This window comes from Nylanderia fulva, unplaced genomic scaffold (genome assembly GCF_048542155.1).
Source record: "Nylanderia fulva isolate GAGA-0341 unplaced genomic scaffold, ASM4854215v1 Scaffold16, whole genome shotgun sequence".
NCBI classification, from domain to species: Eukaryota; Metazoa; Arthropoda; class Insecta; order Hymenoptera; family Formicidae; genus Nylanderia; species Nylanderia fulva.
The window spans coordinates 1,573,777-1,601,661 of record NW_028189835.1 but is presented as its reverse complement, the minus strand read 5'-3'; the positions used below and the strand labels follow the sequence as shown (position 1 = coordinate 1,601,661).

At 39.5% G+C, this 27,885-nt stretch overlaps 1 protein-coding gene and 1 long non-coding RNA gene across 2 annotated transcripts; one reads left to right on the top strand and one right to left on the bottom strand.

Moving 5' to 3' along the window:
• Positions 1-779: 779 nt before the first annotated feature.
• LOC114940473 (uncharacterized) lies at positions 780-26,625 on the top strand. The gene is made up of 3 exons (XR_003821457.2): positions 780-916; positions 21,665-22,277; positions 26,282-26,625. It is a non-coding gene; the product is annotated as an uncharacterized LOC114940473 (long non-coding RNA).
• LOC114940472 (Sex combs reduced) lies at positions 1,724-24,600 on the bottom strand. The gene is made up of 2 exons (XM_029315181.2): positions 21,636-24,600; positions 1,724-5,014 (listed from the first exon to the last, which is right to left on the bottom strand). The coding sequence occupies exons 1-2, from the start codon at positions 22,456-22,458 to the stop codon at positions 4,710-4,712; spliced, it is 1,128 nt and encodes a 375-aa protein (XP_029171014.1). The 5' UTR covers positions 22,459-24,600; the 3' UTR covers positions 1,724-4,709.
• Positions 26,626-27,885: the final 1,260 nt, after the last annotated feature.

Sequence of the window (27,885 nt, the reverse complement as noted above, 5' to 3'; positions counted from 1 at the left end):
ATTTTTATTTTTTATTATAAAGAAATGTTATTAATGTAAAGTGGCGAAATGTGTTTGAATGAAAAATTTTAATAAGTTAATACATTGAAAAATTATTCGGATCGATATCAGTTGCATTTATCGATTGTTGGAAATTTAATTAATAATCGAACCATTTTTTGAAAACGATTTAGTGATAATGTCAAGGCGCTAGATGCAGGAATTTCTGTTAGAAAATACAATACGTATCTCGTAATATTGCTCTTCATTGTAATTATTGTTCTTCGTGGTAATATCAATTTCGATATCTCGATTCCGATGCTCTTCGGTCGATGTTTGGTGATTGACTAAATAAAACTTTAACTTTAGACCTTCTCACGCTGTGCCAATATCATCCCCACTTTAGATGACCTCGCGCCAATGAGGTCTTATAAACAAATAATGTGGTGTCGATCATCTGTCATAGACATAGTAGATAACGCTGCGTGTTTCATCAAAATTAAAAAAAGGAAGAGAAAGTCCGATTGTGAGGCACGAATTTTTAACATTTAAAATAAATTACTCCAGTCTATATTGCGGTCTATACTTATTACATCTAAATAAAATTAAATTTTATTCAGCGAATTATTCAAAAATGAAAAGACACGAATGCTCCAGCAGTCTTTTCGACAAAAAGTGTTTTTAAATAGAGCAAAATTTATATTCGAAAGAAATTGGAATCTCGTAAACACAGTTAGCGGATACACTGTTTACGTACCACATATCGGCCTGTCTTTATGAACGTTGTAGTGGGCATTGTTATTTATTATTGGAAGAAGCGAAGGAGCCTAAAGTATTCAGTCGATTTCCAGCCTTTGGCCGAAAAGAATGTGCGTGAACAATTGAAACAAATGTTGCCAGAGGGAATCAGTCACGGAGAGTAACGTACATATGTAATGTAAGTACTATATGCGACATGTATTTTTCGAACACGTGCCTAACGATCCGTATATCGGCCTTGACATTATTGCTTCAGAGCGTTTCTAAGGAAAGAGGACGAGCCGAACTTTATTCGCTGCTAAACTAAATAATGTAATTAAATTGATCGAAACAACAATATATAGCAAGTTTGCGTAATTAAAATAATGAGATGCATTGTGTTGTATTAAACTATCTCGCAGATAACCTCGCGTAGGCCATCGCGCAACCTTTCAACGTTATCGTGTTTTATGTGCGAGCAACATATAAAGTACGCGCGTCTTAAATTATCGTATCGACAATTATAAATATAATAATTATCGCAAATTGCGTCGATTCAATTCTCCCTTTGTTACATATGTATGTAGCTTGTTAACATAACGTAAGATGATTTTTTAATTAAAACAAAATGTATTTCATTCCGTCGTATATTGAGAGCGTGTAGCAAGATTATATTCTAATTAATATATTCGGCTCAAACTTTCCCTAGTTCTTTGTAGTACAGGTATCAGAAAGAAATAAGCATCAAAGATTTTTTTCTGTACGTCATACCATTTAATAATTACAATTTAAATTATATAATTAGACGACCTTACACGTACGGTGCTCTAGGTTACGTAGATGTAATAAGTAAGTATTTTTTTTTTAGTTAGACTATTACGTATATTACATGGAATGAAATAACATTTGAGTGACGCTACGCGAACGTAATACTTGAGCTTAATTTAAACTTGGATAGAGAACGCATTCTTTGCACCTTTGACGAATAAATAGTAAATATCTGCGATTGTTCGTTTTTTTTTTTTTTTTTTTCATTTCGTTTCGTCTCTTACGCCACGAAAACGTTAAGTTTCCGATAGGCGTCGAGATAGCACGACTACGCGATGGATCTTTCTCTCTCTCTCTCTCTCTCTCTCTCTCTCTCTCTCTCTCTCTCTCTCTCTCGTGTAAAAAAAAGGTGATGCAAATCTTGCATTATTTGTGCACATCATTCATAGGTACGGAACGTGTTGTACGACACGCGGCGTAAACAACAAAAAAATAATAATAACGAAACAAATAAAATACAATATTAACACTGTACTAAGTCATTAGCAACAGATTCACTCTCAATATAATAATAAAGATAATATCAAGAATTTCAATAATAATAATAATAATGATAATAATAATATTAATAATAATAATGATAATAATAATCCTCACTATGCTTTATTTAAATATTCATATAGTGTACCAGGCGATAACGAAAAAAAATATTATGTTGCACCTGGCAGCATTTTTTTTTCTTTTTTTATAGGAATCAATTATTCTTTTCTGTACATACATTTTCAAAGACGACGAATTCATCGCAGAGAATTAAATACAATTTCAAAATTTCGTGCCTTATATTTAATCTAATTAATTTTACACAAAGTGTTATCTCTGATAAGTAGAGTTTTTTTAAATCTTTTACTTTTTAATTTAATCTAGAATTCGGCACTCGTCAATTTATATGACATGAAGTGGAAAGAAAAATTTCTTTCGTTAACGTCTCGTACAATATTATAACGTCATTCGATATCGTGTGTGTTGTTATATATTTAATAATTATGTACAATTCAAATACTAGCCTAGTTAGAAGTTCTCTTGTTTTATTTGTTTCTCCTCTCTTTTTCTCACTCGCTTGTAATCGCTTAAAATCTCGACATACTAAATTCCCTGTATTCTTCCGAATTTGCATCGCGTTTAAATCGCGGTTATGACAATTCATAGTAAGCACATAATAGAGCGACTGTTTTTTTTCAATGTTTTTCTTTCTGTTGTATCACAAGATATAATCAATTACTCGAATACTAGCTAATTAGTTTACACACTTGCGCTCGCTTCCCGGATTAATGATTAAATCAATATTCGATCTTATCCTCGTTACCTCGATTATCCGTGTGTAGTATGATAATAATAATACATTTCTCAAACACACATCCGATCACGCATCTGTACCGATAAATACGCGTAATCGGCCGGCACATTTGCATGCACAATTTGCGTATTTGGGCATTCGGTATTCGCTGCATGCGCATACATTGCACCTATCGAAAGTCAGACACACTCTCGAAGAAACGCATCCTCTGGGGATCATTATCATTTATCCCGTTCCAATCCCGCATGCGCGAAATATCCCATATTTTTGCTCTTTATTCGGATAGTTTGGATTTTTTTCTCTCAACTATGTCGTATAGATTATAGAAACTAATTACGTTTCTATATTTTATGGATTAAAATCGCTATAGTTGACGCGCGCATGAGAAACAATAGGTAGTTCATTTGTTTGTTGTCATCAAATTCGGGATAAAATGCTCGATGCGGTGGAATAAAAATGAATATTAGACTCTACGCGAGATTTTCCCTACATATCGACAATATAGGAACAACGTGGCTGCTCCAGGGAGACATTGGTTAAATTATGCTGCAAATTATGTACAAAGAGATGCTGGGGCCGTAGCTGCCCACCGTTTCATTCATAAAATAATATCGTGAAAAGAGAATATTATGTGCAAAATTCAATTTCCGAAATAAATTTACGTCATTTATAATATGCTCTATTCTTTTTATAATTTCTATAGCGCTGTATATATAGTAATTAATGGGTTATGCGAAAGAATGTGTATATGTAGGCGTTTGATACAAAAAATAAAGACGCAGAAATTTTTAATTGCTGATTCTGTAGTTATTTTAACGTCGCAATAATATTGTTTATCACGTGTAAATTATGCTGTATGAAAATGTCTCGTTGTTATTCTACTAATGCAGATTTATAGTACACGCGTCTCTTAAAGCACTTCTCATTTTTTTTTTTTTTTTTTTTAGAATACATCATAAAGCCAGCATAATTTATACGCTATCATATTAGATTTCTAAAGGTTATCTTTTCCTTCGAGAATGGCGAAGAATATAATTCGAGTATTAACAGGCGTTCTCTCTTACAAACTATTACATATAATTTTCTTCGAAGCTGTTTCGAGTCTTTTGCGAAGCGTTTTTCCAGAGACGAGTTCAAAAGGGATTAAACGAAAGAGAGAATATCATGCGTAAAAAAAGAAAGGAAACAATAAATAAATAAATTTGATTAGTAATTATTCTTAGGGTGAAACAGTGCGCAGCCAGACAAGATAATTAATTAATTCGTTATTTGATTAATTAATTACTTAGACCGCTAATTTCTACATTCTTAAACTAGAGAATTCGGTCTTATCTCACCCGCTGAGACGGTCTCTCATCCGCGTATATATAGTATATGAATATTTTATATAATCTCGTGTGCGTGAAGAGAGAGCCCCTCGGAGCGCGTCCAGTCTATTAAGTCGGGTGCATATACGGCGCTATATACGTATGCAGAAAATTTTGGCTTCCCTTCAACTTCGAATAGTCAGTACAGTACTATTACGCGCGTATATCCGCATAGGCCGAAGATGAACGAGAACGAATGAAAAATCATCCCTTTCCTTCTCGCGAATCTCCTTTCTTCCTCTCTTCCTACATATAGACTCGCGAAATAATTTAAGTACGTTTTGAAACATATACGAAGAGACAGGAGAAGGCTCGCGGTCCATCGGCGCAGTTTGCGGATTCGGCGAAATCGCACCACGTGTCCTACCGGAAGTGAAGGTCCCCCTCGACCGACCCCGTCGCGGGGTCCGAGAAGGCGGAAAAAGCCCTTAGAAGTTCTGCTCGCCGTACATCCCGGGAAACCGGACAGCGTGTGCTCCGAGCTCGGCGGGCGAGAACTCGTCCTATGTGGCCAAGTGAGTGAACTGGCCTGGGTGGGGCGCGAACTGGTAAGGGTGCCCGTACGGCGACATGTGGTACGGCACGATGTTCATACTCGCCATCTTGTGCTCCTTCTTCCACTTCATACGCCGATTCTGGAACCAGATCTTTATCTGACGTTCCGTGAGGCAGAGAGCATGCGCGATCTCGATGCGACGCCGCCTCGTCAGATAGCGATTGAAGTGGAACTCCTTCTCCAGCTCCAGGGTCTGGTACCTGGTGTACGAGGTCCTTTGCCGCTTCGTCTCGCCGTTCGCGTTCACCGTACCTGAAAGGAACCAACGTTTTCCGTTAATCGAGCGATAGAAGAACTAGTGGACGACGCGAGGATGAACTTGGTAGAAGGGAGCATTTGAACGAATATTAATTTACGGGTATAAAGTGAAACGTTTGAAATATTTTTCCAAGAAAGATTTGATCACGCACGAGCGTCGAGTGGAAAAGTGCGGAGGTCGAATAAAAAGCACACATAGACGATGCATTATTACCAGGAGGGGCCCAAGCGTGCAACGCGTGACGACCTCGTTAATTATTTCAACGAGTCTCGTGGTTAATGCCTTCGCCAGTGCCGCTGGATCGCGAACTGGTCACTTGGCAGCTGTTTTACCTATTTGCTTTGCACGCCTCGGCCATAAATAATTTTGCAACGCTATTATTACGATACTCCGCCTCTATTACACGCGTGCTTCCTTCGCAAAAACTGCCAACGACTGCCGAACAACGTTAGAAAATGACCCTCGGTTGCTTAGCCTCGATGCATTCGAGGTGTGTGTGACATAACTGTCGCGTAAATCAAACGCAATTTGATATAATGTACCTCTACCTCATTTATTCTCTTTCTTTTCAAATCTGGAGTAAAAATTAGCAATTTGCTGCGTGAAACAAATACGTAACATTACGTACACCGTCTCTTGAGATTAGGAAAATAATAGACGCTTGTATAATCTGCATAATGGATTGAAAATGAAATATTTCGAGGTGGAATTTGATGAAGCAGATGGTTCATTCTTTTCGCTAAAATATTCGTATAGTTTTTTTTTTTTATAGCGTTCGTATGATTATTTCGATATAGTCAACGTACTAATAATTTCTACTTCTTCCCACCCTTTTCCCTTCTTCGCAGAAATACTAACATGGAGGTTTTGGTTCGATGCTTCAGCAGGTGCTACGCGTACAGGGGTGCCACGTTATTCGTTCGCTTTCTCAGGTTCAATGTAAGCACGGGTCATTGCGGATATTAAAGAGCCGGTTCATTTACAGCTATAATGAATGGCTATATTAATAGCGCGGGACGAGGGAGAGAAGAGTCGATGAGTCGTACGGATAAAGATGCAGTCAAGTAGGAAATGCGCCAACGACAATAATCGCGCAACAAATTGCGCCATTTAAATGGACTTTCGTTGATTTATTTGACACTTCTACGTGTCCGTACGCGCGCGCGCACCAAAAAAAATAAAAACGCATGACAATAAAATATATACAGCTGATTATAAGCTTGTGCCGTCGTATAAATGCGAATAAATATTTTTCTCGGAAAGTTTTTCGCGTCTGCGCAATTACATAGCCGGGTGTAACATTCATAACGGGGTTTAAAGATCCGTTCCACGGCTTTGAGCAACTTTGGCCACCGAGCACTTCCACGAGAGTGAAAAGCGCTTTCGCAGAGGATGGTAAAACCCAAAACGAACGCTTGAACCAGCGAAGCTCCTACCTACGGGGCTTAATGACAGGACCCTTCGTCCGGTGTTATCGCTTTCCTCCCGATATAACACGTCGCCGGGTCGTGTGAGGCTGACTTTTTAATAAATAGTGTTCTGCTTGTCTGGACACGCGGACTCGCATATCGTTTATCCGGCGCACCTACCCGTTTTGTAAAACCGACAAACGGAATTCTCTTTTCGACCACTCATTATTATACGATACTTTATTCGATAACCAAAAGTATCCGAAAGATAACGCGAGAACTATCAAATCAACAAGCTTTCTTAAACTGATTTTTTTTAGTAAAATTTAAATTTAATTATATTATTTTTATGTATAATTTTCAAACTTTTTATTTTTTATTTATTATTATCTTGTTACATCTTTTCGATATAAAAAAATTAATTGGATAATTTTATATTTTCTTCTCTCTTTTTTTCTTTCTATATTTCGTAGAAAAAATTATTATAGTTGACAAATATTAATTCTTTTCTGATAATAAATTGCTACTCGTATATCGTCGAGCTATAATAGCATACGTGTTGCTATGTCGAGGAATGTACTTGATGAAGACTCTGTGAGAAAGTTCACGACGATGCTCCATGTACGATTAAAATATGCTTCTTAGACACACCATGTTAATTCTTTCAACTTCTCTCAATACCAACTTCTTTCAAGAGATCAAGAGAGAGAGAAAGATCTCGATACATTCGCTCGAGATGTCTATAACAGGTTGGGGGTTTTTATCATTCCTCACAGAAACACGCACACAGCATAGAATAATCTCAGAGCGACGTGATTATGTGTACACTTTGAATCGTTGTATATATTATTTTATCTTCGAGACGCTCGTGATTTATTGTTTTTTCTTTTTTTCTTTCTTTAGTGACTTTATACCTTTTAATGCATTAAAGTACCGCGATAATCGCTGACCCGATTAAATTTCACGCGTGTCAGGCACACCTGTTTAATTAGCATTTAGATTCTATCTGGCGCGATCTCAGTAGTTATTCTCGCACTATAAATTCTGAAGCATCGAGGGGAGTACGAGCCAATATGTTATTGTAACGTGAATTTCCGTAATCATACGCATGACTTGCGTTATATATCGCTTGGTAATAAATTTTGTAATCACATTGAATCTCTTAAGCGGATGCAATGAGAGCACTTTGTGCATTCCCTTTCATAAGGATGCGGAAGATTCTCTTCCTTATTTCTTTCTTTTCTTTTTTTTTTTTGCAAGCTTTCCCTCTTTTCAAAAAGTAATGAAAAATATTGCAACATCGTAAATACATTATTCAAATGAAAGTGAGTAATTAATTACTACAAATCCAATAGAGAGATTATTTATTTCGAAATACCATAAGATTATCTCGTTATCGACTATCAACTGCGTTGCTAGTCGATCAATCAAGATATTACTTATTGAATAATATTACGTTATCTGTTATATTTATTATGCATAAATACAAATAATTATAGAAAAGAGAATTATCAAGTCAGTTTAGATATTCAGAATTATATGATAAATTACGAGAAGAGAAAAGGTTTTTACGTCTTGTTATATACTATGAATTATTTCTCTGATAATTTCTAATAATTATTTAGTGTCTTAATCCAAAATATCAAACCTCACTATCATATTAAAATTATATATAAAATTAAAAATATAAATAAATTCTGTAGGACAGCAATTTGCTGTACAAAACGGTCGAGTCTCCGACGCTTTAGAGAGCGGATAAAAAATTGAAATAAAAGCGGTCGGCAGCTATCGCGCAATAAGAGATGTGCGAACGAAGAAGAGGCTCCGGGGTGCCGCATAGTCGTCGTCGTTGTAAGACTGTGAGGCGGGCTAAGCGCAAGGCCATGTCGTGTCACCCATCTCGATGTCACCTCGTGTCGTCTAGCCTTTTCGTGCCTCGCTCTTAATAGAACGCGCGGAGCGCGCATGTATTTGCACCGAACCCTGTACGAAACGTGTCACCGACTGCCAGGCTGACGACTGTCCTGACGTCCGCCTGACTGACAGATCGCCTGGTTAAGTCTGAGTAACACGTGACTGGGATAATACCGTGCGACTCCATGGCGAGCGTTCACGGTATGATTTTGACCTTCTCGGTTTTTAAAACATCTCGGTCCCCTTCATCGAGCGACCTTTTCAATCAAATGTGCAAGTTTTATTTATTACATTCGAGACATACGTTTTTCACATTTTTCAAATTTGACAAAAGTTTCCCAAGTCATGAGAAAAATTTTCTACCAACCGGAAAATATTTATAATTATTGGAGAATTATATACGCAAAATGTATAAAAAAGAACATATTATAAAAATAAGTAGTAGTCGATGTAATTGCGTACGAAAACAATTCCGTGTAGTCTATACGTAAATAATTATATTTCATGCAACACATTTTATGTAATAGATAAAATGTTATTTCATATATATACCTGTATATATACTTAGTTTAAATAGAGAAATAATTGCCATTTTTATCATCCATTTACTTATCTATAAAGTGATGCGTAGGCGCTTAATATCGCGCGAATGGTAGATCGGAGATATTATTCATCGTAATATTATTCGCGATATAGATTATAGATTAGGTGTTGAGAAAAGAATTAAAGTGATCTCGTGATCATAATGACGTGACCGTAATATATTGCATTCCGCTAGTGCAAGTAAGTTCACTTACGTGTTTCGGTGTATGTGGGCGCATAAGCTCATGTCGAGAGCAAGTTCTACAAAAGTATATATATAGAACTCTTACTACCCCCTCTAATCCCTCCCCCCCCGTACATATCTAAGTGGTTATCTGATACGAGCTTGAGAGTAAGACCGTATCAATTCTTTCCATCTGCTCGATCAATTCAACAATTCCAAAGAAGCCAATAAAGATTTGTAAGTTTCGCGACGTAATGAACAGCGGGACTCAATTTTTTTCACGGTCTCGACAAATTCTCGCGTTTAAACAACCCAATCGTAGTGTGTCTTAATTTCTTTTGTAATTACATGTTTTCTTTACAAAGCGCTTATATGGAAACCTCAGAAAATTTTTAAATTTTTCAAAAAGACTTTAAAAAAATATTTGAGAGTAAGACCGTATCAATTCTTTCCATCTGCTCGATCAATTCAACAATTTCCAAAGAAGCCAATAAAGATTTGTAAGTTTCGCGACGTAATGAACAGCGGGAATCAATTTTTTTCACGGTCTCGACAAATTCTCGCGTTTAAACAACTCAAATAATTAATTTTCAACCCAAGTAATTTTCAACCTATTATAGTCTCATCAGAATTATATCTTTGACAAAGTTAGATTTATTTATGTTTGCGACAATTTTCTGAAAGCCTCAAAACTTTTTTAGAGAAGAAGAACCATACGCGTCTTTATAAAAATGAATTATGTAATGGCGAAAGAGACAATTTCATTTACAATGTAAAATCATGTTATGAAGCACGACGTTTAGTCAGTTACAATATGCAACATGGTCTGTATCCAAATGGCATCGGTATCATAAAAGAAAAGGAAAGGTTCATAAATAACCCGAGCAGTTCACCATCGCTATTATGCAATTACGATTGCATCTCTATAGCTTAGGTGGTCTAAGACTTCAAGATCTCGTGTTCGGTCCTACAAGATAGTGTCTCTTAAAAGTTGTCGTTATTTCAAGCTGTGGGATATTCAGCTAGTGGTATATCGCGTGGCTGCCGTCTTCGTTTTCTACTGTCCGAGTTCTACGTTACTAATGACAGGCTTGCAGTCTGTGTTTTCTTTAATCCACAGTTTCATTCTACGCGAATTGCATGGAATATGTTTGGAAACTTTAATTCTGTTTTCTCTAGAATATGATGTACACGTTTGTAACCTTTGCGGTTTCAAGGTTTATTTCAAATTTTTACAGTCCACTCTCTTCACAGAACTTTCATTATCTCTTTATTGAAGCAAAAGCTTTATTCTAGTAACATTTTATTTGTAATCTTAATATTTCATTTCATATAAGAACTACGTGAATTAATAGACATTATATAACCGTGAGATATAAATTTAACGCCTTTCCGAAAAGCTGTAGTGTAATCGCATTTAGACGTTTAATGATGAATCAGTTAATCCTAAGTATCTCTCAAGACTCTATATTATTCTAATAATAATTTGTACCGTAACTCTCGCCTTTCCTGAGCAAACGCGTAGATTCGTGCTGATTTGTATACGACATAAAGATTTTAGAGTAAGATTCACTCAGACATCGGCGGCAATGATAGAAGATTACTCCGATACGCACACATACACACTTCTCGTCTGGCTCCTCGCCAGTGTGAATAGCCATAGTGGCGCTCGTGAATTTTCGTCGAAACATCACGTCTGGTATATCCGACGATGTATAGCAAATGCGTAATCCACGCACAATTTAAATTTATCTACACGCGCGCGTTCCGTCAGTCAACCTCCGTTCGGACCCCCTGATTTGTGAGCTATCCGTACTTGCGCAGCTGTACGACCAATCGCGGGCCGAAGATCGGTCTTCCCCGAACGAAATCAACGGCCGGTCGTCGCATTTCCACGACGGACGAAGACCGATCAGGAGGGAGGAAGAGGAGGGTTTGAGATGTGTCTTCTAGGTGTCCGCGATCCACCTGTTACCGAACGTTCGAGACCTGTCTAAGTGCTGTCTCGAGAAAGAGAGAGAGAGAGAGCTCTCGAGACCGCAGGATCTATTTCGATCGTTATATACAGATGACACGGTCGGACCACACCGCGGAAAGTTGCCGGTTATAAATCTCCTCGGGAAAGACACACGGGACCTTAGTCGCCTTTCAAAAGGATCTATTAATTTCTGTGCCCCCACTCGCGCGCGAGGGCATGGAAATCCTTTTATTGGCTCGATCGTTGGGGATATCCTATCTACCACGCTAATGAGAATGTCACGAGTTTGTTTATTTTTATACATTTGTGCGACATTTTGTAAACGTCTATCTCTCTTTCTTGCTAAAATTAATTGGGCAGGCCCGATAAAAGTAGGTCGAGACAAACATATATTCTATCACGTGGTATATACAGTCGTGACGGAACTGGCAGGAATTTTTCTAGGAAAATTCATTTACGGAGAGATGCGATGTTCGAATTGGGTCACCGGCATCTTCTATCTACCATCCACACGAAGACATATCATCCGTGTGGGTATGCGTGTGCATCGGACAGTTATAAATAGATTCAAAAACTATTGCTTTTCAATCCGAATGGGGTAGCAAGTGGTTTTCAAGGGCTGGATTCAAGTTGGAAGAGCTGCGCTGGAAACGAGGTGACGAAAGAACGAAGGGTGCGAGAATGGAGGAGTAAAGGGGGATGCAGAAAAGGGGGAGAAAGAGAGTGGCAGCCTTGCTGAAGCTTTTATGCCGAAGTTTGCGCGGCGGACGTTCCGCGGATCATTTGTTATCTTCCACGAGAAAGCTCTCTGACGCAAATAGGTTTGTTTCTGGCCGCTTTAAACGCTTCACAATAATCCGCGCGGACTCAAATTCAATTAACGCCTCGTCGTCCCCACGTCTACCATCCCCCCTTCCCTCTTTTCCTCTCTCCCTCCCTCCCCTCTATTCCCCTTTCCTTCATTTTGCACTTTGTACCCGCTGACAGCATACAAAAGCCAGTACAGTCTTTCTTTCGCGTCTCTTTTATACATGGAGCATGAACCATGAGAATATTGAGGTACGTGTCTCGAAGTCCTGATGACCTTGAACCCCGGCCGAATGCGAAACACGCGGGTATTCGGCGTCGCGAAAACTTTCAATTACATATAATCGAAGAATCTTTTCCTCTCTCTCTCTCTCTCTCGTATCGTTTCTCGATAAATAAATCCTGGGGTCTCCGAAGGAAGGGTGTATCTGGTTAAAATTAGACATTCTTCTCCTTCACTGGGTCACCTTCGTGCGGGAGAATTGATAAAGAAGACTGAGAATAACATTTATTATCATTCGTTTTCTCCGCGGATTGCGGAATCCGCGCGCATGTGTAGCGTCGCGTTTTGTACGCGCAAGAAACTGTCGGTCCCGAGGGGTTACTTTATACAGAGCCGAATGAAAGAGAGCCGTAAGACGTGATCGCGCGCGCGCGCGCGATGAAGGAGGAGGGATGGTGGACCGGGTCCTCGGGATGGAGGAAGAATGGGAGATAGAGGCTACGCGTCTCCATCCATCAGGCGACGGGGTCCCGACACACGCGACTCAAACCTACCGACAATCTTCCGAATGCATTATCTTCTCTCTCGAGCAGGGTATACACACGCATATCATTTGGCCGACGGTTTCCTTCTCCGATTTCCAACAATTTCTCACTAACGTTTTCACGTTTATCGCTATATGGGAGAACATCGGGAGCGAATGAGCTTAGGGGTGTGTAACTCTATGATCAGGGACAATTAAGATTATCGGTTCTGTTAATCTTGTCAGAGTGGAGTAACGAAGAATTGAGAAATCAAACTTCGCAAACTTGGATGACCTACTGTGAGAGGCGAACAATAGCCCGCCGTTTAGAGAACTCTTGAACTGTTAATTGACAATAATCATGCGCAGGAATGTACCGCTATTGCCGCGCGCGAAGTAGGCATCAGCGTTCCATAAATGTTCGTACGGCAATATACAAACGCGCGTATATACACGCGGATGTACGTGCGCGTATTGGTTCGCGTGGAACGTTCCTGCTGCGGGAAAATTAATGACTTACCTTCAGCGGGAACAATACAGTCAGCTGCGACTCTCTACGTGTGTCTGGGTCTACAGTGCGTCGCGGTGATGCGAGCCGCCTAAGGTCGGACACAAAAACACACGGCCGCGTATATGTATGCGTATCCGGGTGTGTATGTATATGTATACGTGTGTCATTGCGTGTCACCTATGCGAATTGATTTATTCCCATAAGAGAGCTAAAGAATAAAATGCAAATGTGTCATTTTTATACATATGACGTTGCTTGAGTATTTTTATATATACATTTGTATTTCCATTTCTGATGATATATTTGATGTCTCTTATAAGTGGCTAAATACAATTGTTTCAATTTATATAAATATTAAAATATTTATCCTTTATCAAAAATGAAAATATACGTCCACGAGACTTTATATCACAACAAGGAAATAATGATAATAAAGTTTAAAATCCATCCTCGATCATCGACAGCTGCGACGAACGCCATTTGTTCCTCGTTTTCGCGCGTGGCATCGAGCGGATAAATCTCATCGAAGGCGCGCGTGTGTTTCCGGACTCTCCACTGTCCTCTATGAATCATGCAGTACCTATGTTCCAGGCTAGGTTGCCTCTTAGGAGGCTGTCCGTTTTGATCGTCCATGGCGTTCCTCCTGGTTTACCCCACACGAGCGACGCCGCAAGCTCTCAGAACGCCTCGCGCTGGTACATAAGCCTCGCGCAAGCATTTATTTATGGTCCCGAGCCGCTGGAGTGCACGTAGGACCGCCCCTACTGCCACCCAAACACGGTTCACCCGGCGCATCAGCCGCGGAATGAAGCTGTTCTCGTCTCAGATCTATCTTCGCCCTTGATTCCCTTACGGCGTAACAGTGAAAAGACCGTGTAATGATCCCATTTCTCCATAATAGTTATTTTACTCCAAGTTTGTAAGCATGGGCGTCCGCACGGGGGACAAGAGGGAGAATTTATGTGTTTAATTAATATTTTAAAAAATGAAAATAAAATTTAAAAAAATTTTAAAAAAACAAAAAAAAAAATTAATTATGTCCTCTCCTGGAAAAAATTGTGCGAACATCTACGTTTGTAAGAGAAGAACATTACTAGCAATAATATGAAAACCTTTATACCTACGTAGGGGATTGTACCTCTGTCTTGTATCTCATTAAAATAATCATATAATAATTATTCTTGTTGAAATAATAATATATAAAATGGAGGAATACATTTAAGAAATATGATATATCCTTTTCGATATATTTCTCATGTCTGGTGGTGGATTTCTCTAGAAAGTTTTTCTTTCCCCCCTATGTTACTTTCGATGAGCAGGACCGAAATAGTTGCAGTAAAGGCAAAAAAAAAAGAAGTTGTATCCCGAGCGTGATTCCGTGCGAGGCACTTGCCATGACAAAATACGCGCTTGTACTTTCACGGATTGAAGCATCAGAATAATTAGGTAATTGAGGCGTGGAAATTCGTGTCGGTTCCCGAGAAAGTAAATCTCAACGGAAAGAGCAGTCTGCTGTTCATATCTAGAGACGAGGGAATAGAGTGCGAGTATAATAAATTACATCAAATTTTGAAAGAGTTGTACTCATTAAGTTTATATCAAGATTTCGATATCAAACTTAAACATCGACACGTACATTAAATTACTATGTGAAATATGTGTTGGCGCCCTTCCGGTAATACATCAGATTACACCTAATGTTATCTTACATTGTCTTATTATCATTAATTGCAGTATTCATTTTATTCATCTAATCTTAATTGCCTGATTTAAGTTTTAAAAATGTTTTAAGAATAGATTTTGTCACAAAAACCGATTATGTGAAACAAGATAATTATTTAAAATATGAAAATTGTATAAAAATTGTTTTCTTTAAAATTATTTTCAAATTTATTAAAAAAATCGAAAGACCGATTTAGATAAATGATTTGAATATTTTAGAAATTTATTGCATATGTACGAGAACACAGTAAGCATTCTGACTAATGACAAATATCTACATGGAAGTTGCGCGGGATTTATTTCACGGCGGAGTTTGTTTCGCGGCGGCCGGAGCAAAACGGTTCGAGAATTTGATTACATCACATTAGGCTGTACATTTTAAAAGGATGATGTAAGTGCACAGAACCGTTGATCTCGCGTGATTTATTTATCGGCCTGGCACAGCCGGCACTCTATGCACACGACTATCGCACGTTGTGGCTCTATGCAACTTGTGTATCTTCTAAATCGAGTTGTCGCGACGGTATACGATGACGCTTCTCGCACGATTCTTGCATTATAGCCTCGGCGGCTCGCAACGATCGCGTGCCGTGAAATGTATGTTGTTAATAATCATTAGCGAAACTCTTTATAGAAGTGTGCGCGCGTGTATATCTGTTATTGCGTGATATTAATAACGCACGTGGGAAACGCACGTGGAATCCTAGATACCGTACGCGACCACTTGTATTTTAATATAGTGTCTCATCTCATTGTCATCAAATTTAACATCAAAGAGATACAAGATCAGAAAATGATCAATTATTCATTCCTCGAAAATCAATTTTTATACAAAAAATCAATTAAAATCGACATAATACACCCTTCAATGAAGTAATCACTGCGGCGTAATCAGTGGCGCGAATCCCTGGCAAATCTGAAGAGGATTCCCGTGATGTACGACGTGGGGAGACAAAATACACACGTGCGATTATACTTTGCCAGGCGGGTTTTTCGGTTCACGTGTCGTGACAAAACCACGAAATGTGTGTACGGATACGCGAAACGTCGCCCTTACTACTACGCCATTCAGCGTTGGCTCGTAAATTTTCAGAAGAGGGAATCTTCCTCGGGGAGGGTTTGTCGGCCGAAAGGGCAGGACTGCAGGAGCATAAGGATCAAGGATCCCCGTGGCGACCGGGCCACGCAGCAACAGGCGGCCCACTTCACCCCCTTCTCCCCTTTTCCTCCCTAGCACACATCCATTACCCCATCGGCTCATCCCGTTTGCACTAGGCGCTTGCAATGAAAATTTATGTCCTAATAAGTGATTCACGCTCTTCCCGCGGTTATACGCAAACTGCCGTACGGTGGTAATCTCTTCTCTTTGCGCGACGCGTTTCCCTTTCAACGATTCTGTACAGTATAATGATAATTGGGAATCGCGAGCTTGCAGAAATTGAGAATCATGAATTTCATTGAGCTCTTATAGATTCTTATCCAGTCTATTTGTGGCTGTGATTTATTAAGAGAGATTATGTGTACGCATTATTTATTTATTGCTGGCTACTATACCATAATTTGGCGAGATCGTAAAATTTATTAAGATATTTCGTAATTTTTTATTGTTGGTTTTCGATTAACGACGAATTTACGATATTTCGAAACGCGGGAAGAAGATGCCGCCAAGTTGATTGGGAACTTTTTTAAAGAAGCGCGACGGGAAAATTATTTTTGGACAGTGACGGAAAATTTTCTGGATTCTGCTAACCTTAATATCTTCGGCACAGTCTGGCGCGAATTGATTAAGCGTTTCGTAATAAAAAGATTTTCGTCGGCGTAAAAATGCAGTATGCTATGCGGTTAGTAAAACCAGTTCTTTGATGCGCGCTCTTCTCTTCTCGTATCGTCCTTTCCTTGTTAGTGCGCCCATGATTGTACATAGGATCGTATATGCATATGTTTGCTCAAGGCGTTTCTCGTACTCGTTTCTATCTGCACCCATATCGAAATCCGGTATATCGAGATTGCAGTAAACGAAAAGACAAATTTTACACTTCTTCGTTAGACTCGGTGCAGAAGGGGTAGACGAGATGTGTATGAAGTACACACTGTCACAGGTTGGTCGAATAAAATGGCAATCGAGAAAGCTTAACGTATAATGTCACAGTTTATTTGAATCATTTGTATATATATATGTGTGTACGCAGCTTGGTGTCCCTTGACAAGAAAATTGTTCCGCCAACCATCACATATTTATGACGTGCAAATGTGTTAAGGGCATTAAGCGAAATCCAGTTCCACTGGTTTCACTGTCTACCCCTTCCGGCGTGGGGGATTCGTATGTTGGGAATCACGTTGGTAGCCATCTATCAATCGGGACACAGAAACGTGCCTTTCCTCGCGGCGCTCCTTATTTATGGCGGAATGATCGACCCGTAATTATAGACTCCGTGACGAAAACGACCTTCTGCTTATCTAAACAGAGGGCTGCGGTACGTGGCCACTCGTACCGGGTCTCGAGCATTTCGGAAATGAACCGCAGAACTGTTCATTTCACGCATCAATTGCATGTTTATTCGTGTTCGCCGCTCGTCGGATGATAGCTACTTATCTTGGACTCTTGGAGATTCCCTACTACTTATACATCAAAGATGACCTATATGCTTGCGGCTGCGTGATTTTGCCAACAGCAAGGACGGATTATTTTTACAACTTCCGAAACAGTACGGTGTAATTTGGAAAAACATCAAGTGTAAAGAAATTTAATGTTGCTGAATATTTTCAATAATAATAAATCGTTAAATTTTCATCGAATCGGAAAAGTTTTTCTCTTTACATATCTTAATATTTGACAAACTGTTAAAATAATTATTAAAGCCATGGAAAATATGAGATATGTCCATTCTTTTTATAATAAACGGATAAATAAAATATTGGGATAAAAATTTGAACACTAAGTATATTCGATACAGCAGAGAGGGAGGAAATATTGATGAATAATACAAAAATTAAAATTCCAGAAATCACAGATTACCAGTTTTTTGCCATCGATACGACTTTTATAATAAAACTCATTATTTTTTTGCACAACCGTTTTTATATTATTATAGTTTCGTTTATCGAAGAGACTAATCGGTATATAATTATAGTTTCTGTAAGGGTAAGGCCACTATTCCCACTTATCTATCTAATCATCTCGCTTTTTTAAAATGTCCTTTTTTCTATCTGTTATTTCTTCCGGATTATCTGCATGTTAATCGGCAATCAACTAGCAAAATAATTATGCTTTTATTTGTACAATGATAATCCATTTGAATCCAATTATTATAATCACACAAACGTTCTACAAAAATTATTTATCGCAAAACCAAACTGTAATTTACATTAATTACATTAATGACATTAACTATACACACGCGATATTTTAATATTATTAAAATATGTATATATACATATATATTAGAAAATTTTTAATTTGATTAAAAAAAAGTTTGGTAAAATTTTTGTTAATTAATATTAAAGTTCTCTTATCGAAATAATATAAATTTTTGATTGCTAATTTAAACATAATGTAGAAAAATGTACACAAGACGCAATTTTTAAACTAGATTCTCTTATTCGTCTCTTTCGATATTGATGAACAGTTTATTTGTTTAGTGTTCAAATGTTTATTCCCTAGCAGCCAACTTCAAAAGCATCGTAACAGTTGGACGAAGTCTAAACAGAATGCCTTATGTCGATAAACGTACAAATTAATTATTTTCCTTTCAAACTAATTTAGTATATCTGAATGCAACTTTGATTAATTTTCTCAACTTTGAAATATAATTTTTTCTACGTCTTCCACAATCATGTCCAAAATTTACAATCGTTAATATATTTCGGTTGAAAAATTGCTGAGACAAATTTTTGACAAAAGGATTATTTTTCATAAAAGAAAAGACATTTTTGAAAAATGTGTTCTAACCGGATTGCACAGTTGGAAATGTCAATCTTTTCTCAAACGAAATCTCAAACGGGGAGACGGAAGAAAGACAAGTCGTCCTCTGTCAAGAGAAATTTGACCTTGTAAGTCAATATTGCACTTGATAACTATTTCAAGTGTATGTTTAAGTAAGGACCATTGCATTCCATGCATTCGCACAAGATTTATGATTACTTTGCTTTCACTCTTTGCTCCACAGTAATTACTCTCGCGTTAAGAGAATTTACAATGGCATCACTCACGACGGATCATTATTATTATTATTAGCGTATTATTTACTCAATGTTCCCCGGGACGGCAAATTTTTCAATATTTATATTTCATCTGCTTGAGAGACGAAGATAAAATCTATTTTTCATTACACTCCCATTAATCATCGAAGATATCGCCGCATTAATTATAATACGCCAACGTTCTCAGATTTCAGCATCGTTCGTGGTTCAACAGTTAACATTCTCCATTGCAATCGAAAGTTGATAATTTTTTCTAACTTTATTCACATATCGTACAAAGTATATACGCGACGTTTCGATAATACTATACCTCTCTATAATCAGCCTTAAACGGCACGCGCGAAATAATTTCGAACCAGGGAAGAAAAGGGGGTCGTAAGAAGGTAAAGGTAAGAGGATGCTGCATTAACCGGGCGGACAATCTCGATGCGAGCGATCTTCCTCGAGACAGAGTGAGAGAGAGAGGAAGCCGAAAACGCGTACAAGAAAGATCCGAAGAGAAGAGAGCGTATCCCCGTGTTTGGGGGGCCGAGCCCGAACGGGGTCCAAGAAGGCCTTCGTTCCAAGAGCTAAACCCGAGAGAGGACCTAGAAGGAGAGAGAGAGAGAGGAAGGCACAACCAACCAACCCTCTTTCCTCCTCGCGCGCCTTACAATGCAGCCTGATTTATGGCCCGGGCGCACATACATAGAGTTACACACGATATCATAATACCATTAATTCTTCGTCAAATTCCCCGCTGACTGAATCATACTGGCCATGCAGTAAATCACGCGGGGCGACTAATGTGAGCGCGACCAGCGCGCTGTTTTATCTTCTTTGAACCACGGGGGCAGGTGAATCTCTAAGTCTCGGGTTCTCTCCTCCCATTTCTCTCTACGTACCGTTACCCGATTTCTGATCGCACCGCCTGCTTTCGGACGCGTTTCCGTATATGTATGCATTATTACGCGATCAGATCCCTCCTGGATAGACGCGACGTACGTTTTGATGCATTTATTAAACACTTACCGAGAGATTGTATTGATGTAAGAGCGCTATTTGCTCGGTTCAAATTATTATTAAGTCTTTGTTCACGTCTAATGTATGTACCCTTCTTGCCCCCCTTTTTTTTTTGTTACATCGTAAGAACGATGGAAATTATATTGCGCGTATTTATTTTAATATTATCTATTTATATAATAATTCATTCGATCGTTTCGTATCTATTTAATAACTATATTAACATTTACCGCAAAGAAACGTCTTGTACATTTTTTCACAGCAATCAAAATCGGATAGTTTCTTGAAGCGCATTAAATTTTTTTTTTAGCGATACATGAATAGATAAATTTTAATTTGCACAAAGTTGACCTTCTCACTTTTAGAATAACTAATTTTGACAATTGTGCTGAGTTTGAGACATTTTATACATGCAAATAAAGCATCTTGCAGCTAATAATTTATAACGTTGTGTAGGCAGTTCTTTCTATAATTTTACTCTCTTTTTATAATTTTTAATAGAAATCTAATTTAGATATTTCATATAATTTAATATAATTTTTTTAAATATCTTTAGATAGAATTTCTGTAAGGAAGTAATCTGTATTAAAAAAAAATTCAAATATTAATCTCTGAAGATATGCATCAACATGATAATTATTACGCGCTATTTTTTGAATATGTGTAGTGCATATCCTTCACTTCCAAGCAATATTTATGTAATCTGCTTTTTCAAATAGCAGACTGTAGTTCATTAATTGTCTCGCTCTTCTTATGCAACGGCTATTTAACTTTAACTATTGAATATATACTGACGATGACAGTGTAAGTTATTTATATAACTTAATGCATTTTTCTTAATCTTTTCCTAATATTTTTGCATAGAAGCGTTACAAGGACACGTTATGCAACTTAACGTCATCATGTTGTTTGTGATCGAGAATAAATACCTATATATATATATACACACATACGTGCAAATAGATAGAATTTGTTCTTAAAATCAAGCTATACTCTTTTTTAAATGTCGAAATTTATATATCTCGGCTTATAACGCTAAAATATACAAAGCATATTTGAGATAAGAGAGATTGCTATTATGAAGATTCGATAAATTTATGTAAACTGGAATCTCGTATATCTTAGCTAGTAATTTAGTATTTTTACGCTTATAATGAATGGATGACATTTCGAATGTTAAGTAAAATAATTATATGCGTTCGCATTAATATATTAGCCAGCATATCGAATCATATATTAGACTCGAGTTTAAATTTCAAATAAAACAAGATTAAGAGTCTAAAATTTCGCAAACAGTCGTGACGATTTTTTTAAATTATAAAAATAATTTATTTTGATTTCTGCTCTTTTTACTCTTTCGATCAAAAATAAAAGTTATTTCATTCGAAAACGAGGAAAAGCAGAAGAGATGGGACGTCTCTTGAAATATCAAAACTAAAAAAGTCTCTTCATTTTTTCTTCAAATATTAGCAAGAGATTCGCATAATTTAACAAGAGCTAGATTAAAAAAAAAAAGTCTAAGCTACATAAATATACGAAAATAAATTTAAACGACTTACTCTGACCAATGTGAACCCTCTTCATCCAGGGATATATTTGAGGCGGGTTACTGCCAGAAGCGTTGCCCTTGTTGGACGAATTGTTACCCGTGCTAGACGTGCTGGACGTGGAGGAAGCGGGCGACGAAGCGGAAGATGCCGTAGTCAGCGTCGAGTTTCCCTCGCCGACACCCCTCGAGCTTCCGCTCGGCGGCGAGGCAGCGGACGCGGCCACGGACGACCTTGACGAGCTACCGGGCGGCGAAGTCAGCCCCGACGCGGCCTTACTCGTCCCAGGGGCGACTTGCAAGGGCGTCGGGCTGTTTCTCGAAGTGGACGTGGTCAGATCCTGCGGAGACGCGACGCTGGTGGACGACGTCGAGTCGGCGTATTTACAGCTGGACGTTGACGGGGCTGACGGGGCTGACGCGCCCTGCAACAGGGGTGTCGTCGGATCCGCGTGCAACTGTTGCTGAGGATGATGCTGCTGCTGGGGATGGTGCGGCGTCTGCTGGGCGTGCATCCCGTGTTGCTGCGACGTCGTGGTCGCGTTCAATCGCGGTTGCGGTTGCAATTGCGTGTAATCTATCATCCCGCTCGGCGCTGTGTGCTGCATACCCGAGGCCGGGGTGGCGTAAGGATGCTGAGGATAATGCTGCTGCGGTGAGTAACAAGGCGCGGGATAGCTGGTGGACGCGGCATTCGGATTGTAATATTCGCCACCGGCCGGCGATGCCGCCTGCATCGGTTCTCCAGGCGAATTCGGCGTCGGTCTCGGCTGCTGCTGTGGCTGTTGACCCGCGTAGCATGATGCGAGCGAGCTGACGAACTGATAGGAACTCATTCTCTCCACCTTGTATACCTTCTCCCTCGCCTATCGACAACTGTCACTTTACCGATACTCTTGCACGTCTATGTTCCGTCATTCACGAAACGAAAACAACACCAACGACGTTGCGTTCGATCGATCGTGATTGAACAACGTACGTCGTCATTAAGTATAGGAACCCATAGTCATCACATCGGTGATGACTCTGCCCCGTGACGCGAACGTTCGCGAGACATACGCGGCCGGTTCTCTCTCTCCGACACCTTGTTCGTCGAACGATTCACAGCTATCACGAGTTGTTACACGTGGAGAAACACGTCTCAGAGCGATTCGATAATGAACGAGGGGTTTAGGACTAATAAAGAGGGAGAGAGAGAGAGAGACCGGCAGACGAGCGGCGGCAGGCCTGGGTCGAGCCTGAATCCGACCTGCGAGTCAAGTTTACGAGGGCCACGTGGGCCTGGGCTATAAAACTGTCTTCTGCTTCTTTACGACCTCGGTAGTCGCGATTACCTACAGAGAACTCGTGGGCCCACCGTGCAGTAGCGCGTAACAAACAGCTTATCGAGGTGTCCCATTGATGACGTTGTAAAGTGTTGAATGAAATGACGAGGGTATTTATAAACACCGCATATATATATACGTATATATATACATGTATATACGAAGCGCGTATTTAAAATTGTAATCGGTGCGATTGATTAACGAATGAATTAATTGACGACGATGTGTCACAAATGTTGCACTTAACAACGGACGACTTGGTAGCGCGACAACGGCTGTATACTCGTATCACCACGGCGCAGAGGGTGAAGAGTATATCGCGAGCGCGAGCGTTCGCCGTTCCTGTTGCGTGCGCGAAGGGTGACTGCTATCGTACTGAAGGCCCTCGTCACGATCCAACGGAAGACCGGTGTGTGCGGTAGCTTGTCACGTGCCCGCGCTCTCTGCGTGTCAGAGGAGCGCCTCGACCAATCCCTGCCGTTCGTCAAACCTTGATTGGTCTTTCCGTCGGCGTACGATTCTTCAACCCCGTTCCTTGCGTCTCCGTCGAGTCTCCGCTGCCGCTGGCGCTCGTCGTGTGGTGGTGTTGCCTGGCTGCTACCCGACGTGACAGGAACCGATGAGAGGGGTGTGCGTAAGAGAGAGAAAGAGGGCGAGAGAGGGGTCAAGGAGAGGGGATAGCACCGTCAGGGGGGCTAATGGAGAGATATTCGGGAGTTCTGAAAACCGCTGGTGGGGGAGAAGTATCTCGATCGCTCTCTCGTTCTCCTCTGCAGCCTTCTAGTCGCGACGTCACCAAGAAGCAGTCTTCCGTCCGCTCTGCGAGGGGGGCTACGCGCGCACGCGCCCCCTACTGTATAACCTCGCGGTGAAGACAGATGAAAAAGAAAAGGGGTGGCACACACGAAAGCGCGATTGTTCTTTACCGATCGACCGAAAACTATTCGCCCGTTTAATTTATCGCCGTCGACTTCATCGTCGTGAGATCCATCTCGGCTCGAGCATAACACGTACCCGTTTTCTTTACTCGATTAGGGGGATGAAGGAAGAGAGTACGTGGAGTCTTAGGAGTGCGAATTGCCGCATGTCGTCATTCGCGGGATCGCGAATCGGGAATACGAGCGAGCGAGTAGAGCGTACACTTCCGTAGACCTTCTCTTTCCGGGACCACGAAGATTGTGCGTCGTCTGATCTTGCGTCGAACGGTTCGCGATGGAATCGTGATCGTCGCGCGGCGGATCCAACCTGAGAGCGCGTGGTTCTCCAACCGCGACTAAGGAAGGGGCGCACATAAGTCAGCCCGGTGGTCGCGGCTGACAGTTTTATGAGAGTTTGATAGTCTTCGCTGCTCGCTCCTCTTTTCACGAAAGGACAGGATGTCTGCGCGAGAGAAAGAGCGGCCTAGAACGGGAAAGAAAGGTGTAAAGGGAGGAAAAAAGAGAGAGAGAGAGAGACGCGCACTACGCACCACACTCTTTATTGTCCCATAAATTCAAACCTGTTGCCTGTAGCCGAGAAAGACAAGGAGGGAAGAGCGTGCACGAGGTAGAATCCTCTCCCAATCGCGATTCGATTGACGCCCCCGTTATCGTTCGTACGGCGAACCCGGACGCAACTCGTAACTCACTGAGCCGACCGAGAGGAGAACCTTCGGAGTTGGCGGCTCAAACCAGAAGCATGTGTGACGTAGTAGCCAGTTGGTCAAACGGGGGGCACGCCGGGGTAGCAACGGGGCGGAGGGGACGACTGAGGAGGCGGAGCTCTCTTTGCTCGTCGCGCAGATAAGACTTTAAACAAGTTCTTTACAGCGTTCAACAAAATTTCTTTGACACATACTATAACAATGTAGCCCCTATATTTTCCTTCTCGCGATTAATTTTTGTTTTACGTTCAGATCATTTTGCACCCCTTTATTTATTTATTTATTTATTTTTTTAATTCCTCTTCATACCTATTTCTTATATCAATGATATGATTATTGGAGTAATTGGTCTTATGGGAAAGTAACACATTTACAATCGTAATGATTGGTAGGTCTCCTAGTCACCCCTAGGTTAAAATCTAGATGTTTCGACAATTTTCCAACCCCCTGGTTCTTTCATTCGTCTTGATATTTCTACCATGTTGATTTGTAGATCGTTTAGGACATTTAATTTGCGGCAATTAGCAATTTGGAAGGAAGGAGAACGTTTTGAGTAGAAGCCGATAGTGTGGCAGTTGCTCGCCAGATGTGGTGAGTGCGGCCGTTCTCGTTGAATTGTGGCGCGCGCCCGCCCCCGGCCGTCCTACCCTTTCCCTCTTCTTCTCCCCCACTTAATCGTTTGCCCCCTCCGTTCAGACGAAACTGGCTATCTTTTCCACTTTGAGTCGTCGCATCTGTGTACGTACACGGCCGGGTATCCCCCACTCGTTCCATGGTATTCGCCACTTCAGAGTCTGTGCTGTTTGTCCTACACCTACTATCACTTTAGACCTCTTCTTTCGCGCGGCTGATGAAAAATCGTGATCCAAGGATCGCTAAACGGTGGACCAAAATGCCATTCAACGATCAACACGTAACAATGCGTCTATATGTTATTGTATCTTTGGAGCAATATTATTTACTGACATTATATGCAAATTTTATCCTAGTTTCTATTTTGATAAAAAATATCGAAATATACTTTATTATTACGGACTTTCTTATAAATTGTATTATCAGAATTAGAAAGGAGAAGAAAACAGTATATAGTTTATGTAAATCTTCTTTAATCACATAATTGTCTCACTTTATTATTTGGCAAAGCAAGTAAAAATGTATTTCGATGTAACACAGTTGATGCCTAATGATGGTAAAGTTCTCCTCCACAAAAGGTAGGACCTAACCGGGCTATTTTGGGCGATTGGAGGCACATTGCCTTCAAGTCTCGTGTCACTCTTTGCGGTGGACCCTCTCCATTAGAATTTCCAATAAAGCTGTCGCAGGTGTAAAAAAACGTATCAAGACCCCCATGAATCATGCGTCGCAAAGCGGAGCCGCCAAGACACGTGTATCTGTTATGCTTTCTCTCGGTAATTCGCAGGATGGTTTATGCACCCGTTCATACGCCTTCCTCCTCTCTCTTTCTCTGCACTACTATAATCTGCCCCACTATCATCCATTCAGTGTCAACGGGTCGATGACTCCGTCGAAGCAATTATTATCATTGAAATTAGGTTTCAATCATGTGCAAGAAGAATGATTCGAGTCATCTATAAATGTTTGACCTCCGGGCAATTGCAAATTAATAATGTGACGTCACAAATAAATAAGTCGAATATAGGAAGAACTTTAATATCGATTCTTCCTCTCTAGGTGGCTGATACTATCGCTACATTATTTTGCGTCAACATCACGCGTGGGTTTATAGAGGTTGTTCATGACGGGACTTTTCCGTCGGAGAGCCATATAATCTGTGTCATCATCCGTTCGACAATCACGAATTTAATGTATCGGGCCGAGGCAATTGTAATTATCAAGTTAAGATTCCGGAGCATCCGTAACCGGTTTACGCACAGTTCTGTGAACGAATACACGTTATGAATTGATAAGTAGCTCGTACAGAAATATAAATTATATATTTGTTCAATCATGAAATCTGCAGGATATACAAAAATTCGTACACAAGACAAGAAAACATTTTTTAACAAAAAATATAGATGGACAAAACATAAAAATGTAATTGTATTGAACATTTTTACATATGTATAGTGTGTAAAAATTTAAGAATTATTTCTTGCTTTAGCAGATAATTTTACTATCAATTTACTATATCAAATAATATTTTATGTATTTATATAATTGGGAAGAGATAATCAAAGATTTCGAACATTTAAGTATTTAAATTTTTAAATAAAATCTGAATAATTCTGAATGATCTAATGATGAATGATTCTGATTATCGGATATCTAGGATGTAATAAAATCAAAGAATAGAAGAAATAAAAATGAAAATTCTAATTAAAATTATGTTAAAATAAATTGCAAATTTGCAATTATAATTAATGTAAAGTATCATAATATAAAGTAATTCAAAGTTTATAATTTCACATTAGCTACGAGAATAAGTTTTGCATTCCTCTTTTCTTGTCTTGTAAATTAAATGATCGTATACACTAGCCTTCTGTAGTCGATAATAGGAAGGATTTCTACAAAATTACTAGGTTTATTAATAAAAATATTTTTGCAAATCAAATTACAATTATTTCTTTTAATTTGGAAGAGAGGGAGTTTGACCCTAAAACCACCCCTAGGATCCGCCAGGGTGTATATACATGTAAATTTTAAATAGACTATTTAATTATTACATATATATTTCTTTTGCTTTTCTCTCTCTCTTTCTTCGCTTCTAAAATTTTTCATAGCACGCGGAAACAAATTTTACGCAAGAGGATTGGCAGAGAAAAAAATATATTCAATTCGAGGTTCACAGCTAAGACGCGTTGCACAAAAACCAATACGTATCCGCGTGCCGGCCATGATGGATTGTCGGAGCTATGGGAAACTATCTGTCAAGCACAATATCGACCCTCGCTTTCTCTGTCCAACCCCTGCAAACTCAGGGTTCACTCTCGTTGCCGCCGTCCCTCCTGGGGGTGCGTTCTGCAATGTAGGTTTACCTACACATTGCCATACAAACCTTTCTCAGCCCCCTGTTTCCATCCTCTTCCCCCTCTCTTTTCGTTTTCGCCTAAATCTTCGACCATTTCGCGAACAACCTATCTTCTCCTTTATAAGTTCTTTTATTTGCCTGAGAATGCATCTTAGTGCAACGTAAAATTATTATAAAACTATTACAATATTTAAACCTAGAAAAAATAAGAATAATTTTGCACTCACTCATATATATAAATATACGTTTACTGATTCTTTCTGCATTATATATATATGTAGGTATATCTTGCATATTAATTATTATA